General features: G+C 34.1%; 1 protein-coding gene across 1 annotated transcript; it reads left to right on the forward strand.

Moving 5' to 3' along the window:
* Window positions 1-2566: 2566 nt before the first annotated feature.
* Window positions 2567-4141, forward strand: LOC131074558 (aspartyl protease AED3-like). The gene has a single exon (XM_058011195.2). The coding sequence runs from the start codon at window positions 2568-2570 to the stop codon at window positions 3603-3605; it is 1038 nt and encodes a 345-aa protein (XP_057867178.1). The 5' UTR covers window position 2567; the 3' UTR covers window positions 3606-4141.
* The last annotated feature ends 8318 nt before the right edge of the window (window positions 4142-12459 follow it).

Consider the following 12459-nt stretch of genomic DNA (forward strand, 5'->3'; position numbering starts at 1 on the left):
GTGAGACCACTGTCATTCAGCTGGGCAACACTCAGAAGGTTGTGTTTGAGACCATCAACCCAATACACATTATCAGCACTACTCTTTCCATTCAGAAAGATGGACTCTCTGCCTTTGACCATGCATGGTGCATCATTACCAAAGCGAACCACACCACCATCATATTCTTCCAAGGATAGAAACTTGCTCCGGTCACCAGTCATATGGTGAGAACAGCCACTGTCAATGATCCACTCATTGGAATTATCAAACCAGGAGACAAGAGCTTTCTTGTCTGATGCATCTTCCTTGACAGCAACAAACACAATATCTTCATTTTCTTCATCCTCTGATTCCTCATTTGTGACACCTTCATCAACTGCCAAAAGATAGTTTCTCCGGTTTCCTCCTTTGAATTTATTGAACCTTTCCAGTTTGTCCTTGTTATCACCATTAGGACAGTTTACAGCAATATGTCCTATCTGGTTGCAAGAAAAACATTTCAAAGAAAGCTTACCTCTGTATTTACCGGTTCCTTTAGGAAGTTTCCTGGCAAGAAGAACTTCAAATTCCATTAGAAATTCCTCATCATCCATTACTCTGCCCTGTCTTGTTCCATCACTGGTGCTTACTTCTTTTCCTTTTCTGGATGGTACAGCAGAAGCTTTAAATGTTGATTCAGTCTTTTGAACATTGCCATCAAAACTATTTAGCTCATAGGCTGTCAACTTTGCAATGATGGAGTCTAGGGATACCTTAGTTTTGTCTATTGATCTCAACTCCTGAATAGCAGCAACCCTTATTACATAGACTGGCAAAAGGGATCTCAGGACTTTGCTTACCACAGTGGAATCTACTTCTCATACACATACCCTAGTGTAATGGGGCAAGATCAAAATATTGGTTTTTCAATCTCTCTAGATCCACCTTATTCTCCTAGAGCCTATCTTAACCATCAAAACATTTGTAGAGAAGATGATGTTATGCATTTCATTCATGATATATATCCCACATAATATTAGGTAAAGATGAGGCCTTACATGATAAGGATCTTCTTTTCCAACCTATCAAAGAGAATATGAGTGATGATAGAAATGAAAAATCTCCCTACACAAGATATCCCTTCTTCATCTACTTTCCCTTTGTTCCTTCTCAATACACTTACACTACAAGTTTTCAAGAGATTCATTATAATACTCCTTATTCTTCTCATTAAAACATTCTTATAGGAGTGGTTATAACATAATACCAAAACAAGGTTTTAGAGGACAAGGAATTGGAAAATTTGAACAAGGAATTAAAGTACCTATAAACCTTCCTACACAAACAAGTACTGAAGGTCTAGGACATTCTCATCATTCAACTATGGATGATCTCCTTAGAATTCAAAACTTTAAGGAGCATCTTGCAAGACAGATAATTTATCATCCTATGTAGTGATACACAACATTGATGATAGGTTTAAAAGTGAAATATTGAGCCCATCATTTGAAATAAGTAATCTTCTATAAAATTTACTTTATATTAAGAGTTATTCACATGATTCTACTTTTCTTTCATTTTAAATATTTGACATTACTTTATGCTTTTATTTTTAAAATTCAAAATCTTTTGTCTATGTTAAGAGCTATTCATGATTTAAATTTTTTAATGGAGTACTCATCATAATCTTATGATACTTTCAATATTTGATATTGTTTGAAATAAAATGTCATAACAATTAAAATTCTTCTCTTCAATTTATAAAATGTCATATGTAACTAATTTTCTAAAAAAATATAAATATAATAAAAATTATATTTGTATTCACCATTTCTAAAATTAAGTACATCTATCCAGTATATTTAAGTCTTTAATTGTTCATTATATTTGTATTAATTCAAATAATTTAATATAAATTAATTATACTCTTTTTTTCTTTTTCTTTTGTATTCTAGAAGATTTAAACTCAGCACCATCTAGATGTCTATTACAAAGACTTTGTCATTAAATCAAATGCCCTTCGACATTAATTATACTTAATTGCTTATATATATTGATAAATGTAAAAAAAAAACTTTTTAATATAAAAAGTGTAATAATAACAATCAAATAAAAATTTCCTACTTCAACGGTTACAATAACTGATGATGGTACATGAATTGATTGATTGATTGATTGTAACTAAACAAGATAATGTGTGAGTACCTAGTGTGAAACAAGAGCCAAGCAAGAGAAACGTCCGCATCAAAAACGGTCAAGTTTAATATTGAAAGGAACCTGCTTGGCGAGGAAGGAGAAACGAAAGCTCTGATTGCGGAAAAGGCGAGCATAACCATTGGAGAATAGTCAAGTCACTAAATTGCGTCCATGTAGTAGAGTCAAGTCAAATAGGAGGACAGACGACAACCAAATTGAATACTAAATTGGAGTCAAATCACAAAGAAAGGAGAAACTACGCAGAAATTGCGTCCATAAATAGCAGTCAAATAAACTAGAATTAAGAATAGCCAGAAGCCAAGTTAAGCCATAGTTTCTCCATTACACATCTACAAATATGGTCATCTTGTGAATGTTTGCATCATTGCCTGTGCTTCTCATAGACGACAATGGCAAAGCGTCTATGCTCAGTCCTAGTGTCTTTTCTAATACTCGTTTCTGTGTGCGCAGAAAACAGCAAGGTTGCAAGAGTAAATCTTGCGTCATTCACCTGGAAAGATGCTGAGGATAACAAGAACTGCTCTCCGGGTGGATTGGAAACATCAAGTTTGAGTGTGATGCACATTCAGGGCAAGTGTTCTCCTTTCCGCCTCCCCAATTCATCATGGTGGAAGGCGATATCCGAGTCAATCAAAGGCGACACTCAGCGCTACAGAGCAATGGTGAAAGGGGAATGGAGCGCCGGGAAAAGTATTGTTAATCCCCAAGAGGACACGGACCTCCCGTTGGCCTCGGGACATGCCATCAACACGGGAAACTACATTATCAAGCTGGGTTTCGGCACGCCTGTGCAGAGCTTCTACACTGTCCTCGATACCGGCAGCTACATCGCCTGGATTCCCTGCAATCCCTGCTCCGGTTGCTCAAGTGAGCAATTCGAGCCATCCAAGTCGTCTACGTATAAGTATCTCACCTGCGCTTCTCAGCAGTGTCAGAGTCTGGGCGTCTGTGAGAACAACGATAACAATGTCAACTGCAGCAGTACTCAAGGGTATGGCGACAAGTCGGAGGTGGACGAGCTCATGTCGTCTGAGACGCTAACTGTGGGCTCTCAGCCGGTGGAGGATTTTGTCTTCGGATGTGCGAGTGCGGCGAGGGGACTCACCCAGAGTACACCCGGTTTGGTTGGGTTTGGGAAGGATCCTCTCTCCTTCGTTTCTCAGACGGCCACGTTATATGACAGTACGTTTTCTTATTGCCTTCCCTCACTCTTCTCCTCTGCTTTCACGGGGTATCTCATGCTGGGGAAAGGGGCTCTTTCGACTGTGCAAGGCTTGAAGTTCACTCCCCTCTTGTCCAACGCGGTGAACCCTTACTTCTATTATGTGGGGTTAAACGGAATCTCTGTGGGAGAAGAGCTTGTTTCCATTCCACCGGGGACATTGAGCTTGGATGAGTCGACGGGAAGAGGGAGTATCATAGACTAGGGAACAGTTATCACTCGGCTGGTGGAGCCCGCTTACAATGCCATGCGAGATTCTTTCCGCCGTCAACTCTCTAATCTGACTATGGCTAGTTCCACAGAGCCTTTTGATACGTGCTACAACAAACCGTCCAGCGAGCTGGGTTTTCCTCACATCACGTTGCATTTTGACGATGGCCTGGACTTGATTCTTGCGGTGGAAAGCACCTTATACCCCGCGGATGAGGAGGGCTCCGTTTTATGCCTTGCTTTCGCTCTTCCTCCGGGCGGGCTGGACGATGTATTGTCAATATTTGGGAACTATCAGCAGCAGAACTTGCGAATCGTGCATGATATCGCAGGGTCTAGGCTTGGAATTGCTAGCGAGAACTGCGATGGTTAGTAGCTTGGTTGCTGAGTATTGTTTATTCCCCTTACCGAACATCCACGCTGCTTCCTCCCTCTATAACTAAACATCAAATTAACCAAGAGGTGCATTTGATGGGTTCAGTATGAAAAATTATACTAGCTATTATTTGTAATGTGTGGTGTGTGGTGTATGGTGCGTTTCGAATATAACTTTAAGAATATTTGAAGGTATTTAAAAATTGTAGTCTATTGGATAAGAATTGATTTGCTCTTGTTAAATAAGTTTAATTATAAATGTCATCTTCAAAAAACATAGAATTGTCTAATGTTTTATTCCATACATATTAACAGTGGATTATTTTATGATCATTTATTAGTACAATATATTTAAATATGGTTGAAATGGCATATTTATATTTAAAAATTGAGTTTAAAGTGTCGATCGAGAAATTCAAAAAATAAGCATTATATGTATTATGACAATATGGAATTATGTAAATGTAATGCCTAAAAAGAACATGCTTAATGGACATTACACAACCTATTTATGCTACTCTAAACTTAGTTGTTTTGCAATAAAAAAAAAATTGAATCACAATTTAATGCATTTGTAAAACAAAAAGCAACAGTATCAATCAACAAGTAACCATTTCAACCTCGATTAAATGTTAAAACAATAGCTTAATGTTTCTTTTAGTTCACGACAGAATGTACCTCTTTCTTACCCAAGTTGCTCTCACATTCCATTGTGATTTATTTGCTTTTCCTCCCAATCATGCACCTACAAGATGTCTACATTCTAGATGCTCAACACAAGGTCAGAGGATAACTAGATACACAATCATCATGATAAATTGGATCATTATTTTAACTAGATCAATCATACAAGAGTAAACTACCGAATCTGCAAAGACAAACAAGGAATGCATAAGATTGGGAAGGAATGGCAAGGTCAATCAAAACTCAAAAGGGAAAGACCTAAGACCAGACCTAATGTATCAAGGCCTCATCGTAGATGGCCTTTCCTACATGAAAGCACAGAGACTTCGGAGTTCAATTTTGTAATATTGAACCATACCATGCTAGGTATGCCTCAATAAGGAAATAAAACGCTTATCCTAAAGAATCATATGTTTTGTTTGTTCTAGGTATTATAAAATTGTGTAAGTGGATGTGCAAGCCTTTCTAGAGCTCGACTCCCCAGATAGTTCCCTCGTTGGCTACCACCCACTGACATGAAATAGAGACGAAAGCCTAGATAAGAATCGACCATTTGAACATATTCAAATGAGGTTCTTTTTTTGTTTTTTGTTAATTAAATTTAAGAGTGAAAACTCCAATATTAAGAATGATAGAACACTCAAAATATCATTGAATTTCACTATGCTAATAACCAATTATAAAAAAATATGAACCCTTCTATAACTACCACTCATGAATTACTAGGGCTATGTGTATAGTCATTGCGATCATGTTGATCACTATAACTATAATACCAGTTTCTATTGAATAAATTACTTTAGCGAGAAATAGTTTTAACTATCACTTTTGTAAACCAATGATTAAATGAAAGGATAACTACTCAATTCCAATGTACATCATATCGATAACTCTTTTAATACTAAGGATATAATCATCCTGTATATGCATGCAATAACTATAATTACACAAGATGATGTATATGAATGGATAATTAGCAATAATTCCATGGTTAAAGAGATCAAAACACATACCTTTACTTAACAGCTTTGAAATATTGCAAAACAAATAATTATCCAATTGATATATATACAACATTATCATCATCTAAATTGATAAAAATGGGATCTTTAATGCAAAAAGAAGTTGAACCATCATTTTTATTAAGAATTTTTTCTTTAGACCTAATTTGATGTGAACTTTCTCCCTAGGGTTAGGCGAAGGTTGGAAAAAATGGGACCAAGTCAACATTTGATGTCTTTGGGGAGGAAATGGTTTGGGAAGAAATCTCATGAGCCTTAGCACGACATCTTCATCGATGTTCTCTCACACAACAATTCATTTTAGCTTTAGTCAAAACTTGTGAAGTTTGAAGATCAATATATGGGGAGGTATGGAAGAAACCCAAATAGGTTGAGGGAGACTTCATGCCAAGCACTTTTCTTTGTAAGAATGAGGAGATGGGATTGACACATATATAGGAGGAATAGGAGGAGTAGGAAGAATACCAAGTTTTTTATGAGGAGGAGGTATATTCATGGGTGTAGGGTCTCTAGGTTTACTCAAGGACATGATCATCTCATTTTTCCATTTCTAATAAGATAAGAAAAGGATTTCATTTCAAGGCTTAAGAGGCCCAGGTTGTTTAGGCCAAAATTAATCAAGAGTGAAATTGTCAGCCTTCACCGTGGATTGGTAGAGGCTATGATTAATTGTTATGAGAATGCCATTATGAGGGAATTTCAAATATTTATGGATTGTAGAAGGGATATATTTCATGTCCAAGAGAGCCAAGGATGTCCCAACTTCACACAAAATTGATCCAATTTAAGAATAATAGCAAAGGTGACATCCAAGCACTTAGTACCAACCTCAATGGGAAGAGTAATAGAACCAATAGTAGAGAAAGATAAACCATCCTACAGCTTGACCATAACATCATATTTAACATAGGTAACTTGAAGCACTTGTAAGATATAAAGATATTATTGGTGATCACATTCACCATATACATTGGATCAATGAGCACCCCTCATGAGAGTTTGTCTTTGATCATCATAGTGATATATAATGGACCATCAAGTGCAACAATAGTCTCACTAGGATCAAAAGTAATACATGTCTTTTCAAGGTGTAGGTTTATCAACAAGGTTCACAACATGATTAGATTCTAGACCAAGGTCATTAGGAAAAAAATTAAGAGACCCGGACTCAACAACATTGGTAGAATGAGAAGGCAATGGATTGGTAAAGGTTTGGAGGTTTTGATTAGGAGGAGCTACGTAGTTATTTGTATTTTCATTGACACCATCTATGGATATAGTATTTTTATCAATGAATTCTTGGATCTTATTTCTCAACTTGTAACACTTTCCAGTATCATGGTCAAGTTGACATTGATATTGACAAAAAGCTTTGGGATCATGCTAAGGTAGAAATTATTTGGAAGTGTCAATTGTTTTGATGGGAGGAAGTTGCAACACATTAGCGTTCATTAATTTCGACATTATACTATACAAAGACTCAGAAAGAGGAGTTAGTTATTTTATTAAATATTTGGATAAAGGGGTCACACCTGATGTTGTAGCTACCACTTGAGTGTTGATGTTGTCATTGAGCTTGATGAAACCTTTGTTAGGTTTGAACTTCAAAAACATTTTTTTATCATTCTCATTCTTATCAAACAGAGCCATTGAAGAGGATCATTAAAATTGACTCACTTGAAGATGATAATTATGAAGCATTGCACACAATTGTGTAAAGGAAGTAAACTTGGAAAATAGAAGCAAGTATCTCTAATATTTTTTATAAATTAGCAATGAAAATTATTTGAACATCATGATCAAGAACTTGATAAGAAATTTGAGAATACAAATGCTTATAACTACCAATAAAATCAATCACTTTTTATTAACTCCTTGCTTGCAGTGATCAAATCAGTTAAAGTAATCTTAAGACCAATGTTATTTTGAAATTGTTGAATGAAAGCATTAGAAAATTGTTAAAAAGACGTAATAGAATTAGGAGACAAAGAACAATGCCATTGCAAAGATTTATCCCTAAAGGTTCTAGTGAACAATTTAGCCATAAATCTTTAGTCATGGGAAAAATCACTACACAAAGATTGAAATGTCTTCACATAAGTCAAGAGGTCTCCTTTTCCATTATGTAATTCCAATTGAGGGACTTTCATATGTTTAGGAGGAACCGTGCAGAGAATTTCATCGAATAGTGGGCGTGCTACATCAAATGTGGGAACAATGAACTTGGATTGAGTAATGGAAGCCAATTGATGTTGTAGGGATGTAACCATTTGGGCTAGGTTATTGATGGTTGCTTCAATGGATGGATTGAAATTGGACATATTGAATTGTGATGAAGTAGTAACGTTGTTGTATGTAGGTGGAGGCTGAGAATAAGGAGGTGGAACATTATGGTATGTTGGTATGGGATATGGTTGTAATACAAATGGAAGACTCGTGAAAGGAGGAATGTAAGAATATTGATTAATAGGATTCCTCCAATGAGTAACATGTGTAGGATTAACATTTTGTGTGAAATTAGTCATGATAGAAGATGTAAATGTAGGCACACTAGCCAAGGATGTAGGCATAGGAATGAAATAATTAACTTGGATAGTGGGTTTATAATATCCAAGGACTTCAGTGCAACTTTTTATTGGCTTAATATTTGTATCAATCATATAAGAAATGCCATGCAACAAATCCACACCTATCTTATCACTTTGCACCATTATTTTTAATCCTTCAATCAAGGGGATTGCCTCACTTTCTAGGTATTGTTGACATCCATTGTTGAATATTTTCAAATTCATTGTAAATATATTCTCCAATTGGGCAATGGTAACCCTAGTTATTTATGCAGCCACATCATAAGAAGTATGAGGAGAATGGGGATAAGTGATGTCATTTGTTAGATTAGAGGAAACACCAACATTCTCATGGAACAAGTTCTCCAATTGAGGCTCCATATCCTTAGTGTTTAAACCTTGTGAAGCCTTAAGTCTAAAAATTCTTCTCATTGGAATATTGTATGTAAGACTAATGGTAACAAAACTCATGCACAAAGGAGGGAAAATTGGATGAAAAAATTGAAAATTATGATTAAGCAATGCAACTTTGTTTTAAAAATGATTGATAAACCAGTTAATTAAGCAATTTGAATTATGTTTTTGAATATTAGATACCTCTAAATCTGAACGTAACATGCCATAATAATTAGATCTGATATATATATATATATCACACACAGAGAGATGTATGTACATATGTGTATGTGTATGTGTATGTGTATGTGTATGTGTATCTGTATTCATATATGTATGCATATGCATATGTGTATGCGTATGTGTATGTACACACACACACAAATATATATATACACACTCACTCAATTGCTCCCTCCTTATAGATCTATCTCTATCTGTATATCTTCCCGCTCTCTATCTCTCTATCCCTCTCTCCATTACTTTTCTCGATCACCTTTTATCTCACTCTTATCTTATCTATTTATATCTCTCCATATTTCCCTCCCCCTCTCTATCCATATCTCATTATCTCTTCCTCTCTCATTCACTTTATCTCTCCTACTCTGCATCTCTCTGTCTATCTTCCCCACACTCCTCTCTCTATCTCTTTCTATCCATATGTTTCTACCTTTATAGTCCTATCTCTAAATATCTATCTTTCCTTTTTAATCTATCTATATCTCCCTCTATCTATTAAATATCGACTCGATGCACTAGCACTAACAACCTTTCCAAAGTGAAGAAGACAAAGAAATCATTTACTTCATAGAAAGTTTAAGTTTGTGGAGAAAAATAATATCTAGATTATGATCTTTGATACGATATTAAATAACTTTTTGATGAAGAGAAATTTTCAAACCCCTTAATTTCCAAGCGAATTGCAGGGTAGAGGGGCTAGTAGTTGTATACGGTCCAATTGTTGTACATCCACTTATGGTTATAATATCCAACTTTGGCACATATTTATTCTATAGATTGTAAATAAATATTCCACATGTAAATCAAAAAATAACCAAATCTTGGTCAAATTTTATCCACACTTGAATGCATGAGAACTTATGAATGTTATATGAAAACCATAAATGCATTCATTATCAAGTGAAATAAATAATTTTTTGTTTCAAATAGTTTCATAACTATCCACTATATATGTATCATTTATAAAATAATATGCTAATTTATTAAAATAAGATGCTCATTTAAACAAGTATTGTTGTCATAGTGAAAAATAATTAATCATGTGTGTACAACTATTGGGGTAGCATTATACATGCATTGGAGTATTTCATATGAATAATTTGTCCTATCACAAATATATAAGGTTAGCACAACAAACACCTACTTTTGCATGAAATGTGAAGGATTGTCAAAAGGTTTTAGTGTTCAACTATTTGTTCATTTGTGTTGGAAATAAGTTATATATTTTAATATAATATTGTGTGTAGACGCCTAAAATTGTCCAGTCTAATTAAATAAATATCTTTATTTATTTAATTATTAAGCCTAATTCTTCTATTAATTAAATAAATCTTTATTTATTTAATTAATTCATTTATTCTCTTCTAGCCTTATTTCTCATTTAAATAAATACATTTATTTATTTAAATTATCCCTTTTCCTAAATTAAATAAATATCTTATTTATTTAATTGATCCCACTTCCTCTATTAATTAAATGTATCTTTATTTATTTAATTAATTTATTAGCCTTTTCTACCCATGACACATGTCATTCGTCTCTTAATTCATATACTACCTACCCCTCTTATTATTTTATTATTTGCTTTACCTACCCTCTAATCATAGCCGACCTCTTTTACACCTCTCAATCTTATCCCTCCATTTCTTATAGTGTCTTCTATATAAGGAGATGCTTCCTTCATTATCAAACCCCTGACTATGCTTTTGAACTTGCATATGCAATCAAGCCTACTTGCAACCACATTTACATTCTTTGTTGAGCTCTTGTGCACACATAAAATCTGAGAGCAAATATATCAAGCAAGATCAATGGAGATAGGAAGAATGGAGATCCAAACCCTATTGGACATGTGATGGTATAATCTTTGTGATTGCATTTGATTTGCATTGTCTTAGGTAATCTTCATATGTTATGGTGGATCTTTGTTGATTGTTAGGCTAGGGTTTTGTGGTTGAATTCATTTAGTCTTTAAATATTGGTGTTTCCACTTTTCACCATATACATTGTGTTTTTTATAACAAGTAGTTTTTTGTGTTCAACAATTGGTCCATTTGTGTTGGATACAAAAGCTAGAGATAACAAATATTTATTGTTACTAATAGGCTTTTGGTCCATTTAGATTGCATATAAGCTATCTTTTAAATAAAAATATGATATTCTACTAACAACAAATGATTTTTTTAAATTCAACTACTAGGGATTTTTAGATTAAGATTTGGTCAAATCTTTAAAAAGTCATTTTAGGACACTTCACAATTGATGTTCATTTTACATTTATAAAAAATAGAAGTTTTGTGATGTTCTATGTAACGACAACATATTGACAAAGTTAGCCTACACAACTACTAGTCCCTCTCCCTTATAATTTGTGAGAATATAAAGTGAGTTTATAATGTCTTGATTCAACCAAATATTACCTAATTATCTTTACCTTTTCTTAATCACACTTCCTCCAGTCATGCATATTTTTCTTAACTCCCTTTATCAAGATAGTTTTTCTATAGACCCAGCTCAAGAGGCGATCTTTTCTTTTCCATGTCACTGATCTAGATAATAGGGGAGAAAGATCTACAATGAAATTATCAACAAGGTCAACCAAAAAAGAATCTATCTTTCTAGAAGGTAATCTTCTACAAATCTCATTAATAAGTTTTTACTCTGAACAAATTCTTCTATATGATTGGAAGGGAGAAGGATTTAATTATGAATACTGTTAAAATGTGACTAGATTCCTTAAGTTCAAATAAATTAGATGAAACAAGAAGTTCAAATAAATTAGATGAAACAAGAAGTTCAACAACTTTTAGAAGAATTTTACTTGTGCATAAAAGATTCAAAATTGTTAAATTTTAAAGGAAATTAAATTTATAATCAAAATTAGCTTTAGGTGTTTTATTTATTTTTTGATGATTCAAATACTTCCCTTTATTCTAGGATTTCATTAGTAAAAACCCATTTGAGTCTAGTTAGATATAATGGTAAGAATTGGTGAATTTTCTTTATCATTGACATTAGTTATAGAAACTTGTGAAGGAACCTGTAATGTCCCCATTTGATTCCTAAATCCAGTCAACCGTGAACAATTCTTTCAGCCCAAGGCATGGGAAATACATCAAATAAATTTATTGTTGATCAAGAAGGAAGGATTAAGTTTAAGGGAGGCATTATAGTTCCAAGGCGTCACAATAAGTTACAAACAAATCTATCACTGCCAAGAAAGGAACATTAAGTTCGATCAAACGATAATCAATTCATTAGTGATATTATTAGTTAAAAACCCACTTAGGAGAAAGATATAATTAATTAAGTTGTTTGTAAAGACATGGATACATATGGAGATTAGTTTTTATATTTAGTCTTGATTTAGAAGTTCTCAAGAATAGCCATGGAAATGGTGGTACTTTGCCACCCTGTTTGCAATGTTAAGGCACACAAACACAAGGACAATATTTAGACATAGCGTCAAGAGGATATTGCATGAGCATAATTTTAAGATAGAAACCATTGTCTCTTACATACGTATATTTGCATGATTACAAAGATATCACTCTGAAACAATGAT

Source organism: Cryptomeria japonica, chromosome 3, assembly GCF_030272615.1.
Source record: "Cryptomeria japonica chromosome 3, Sugi_1.0, whole genome shotgun sequence".
In the NCBI taxonomy this organism is placed as follows: domain Eukaryota; kingdom Viridiplantae; phylum Streptophyta; class Pinopsida; order Cupressales; family Cupressaceae; genus Cryptomeria; species Cryptomeria japonica.

Coding starts and splice junctions, on each gene's coding strand:
- LOC131074558 (XM_058011195.2), top strand. CDS start 2,568: ATGGCAAAGCGTCTATGCTCAGTCCTAGTGTCTTTTCTAATACTCGTT.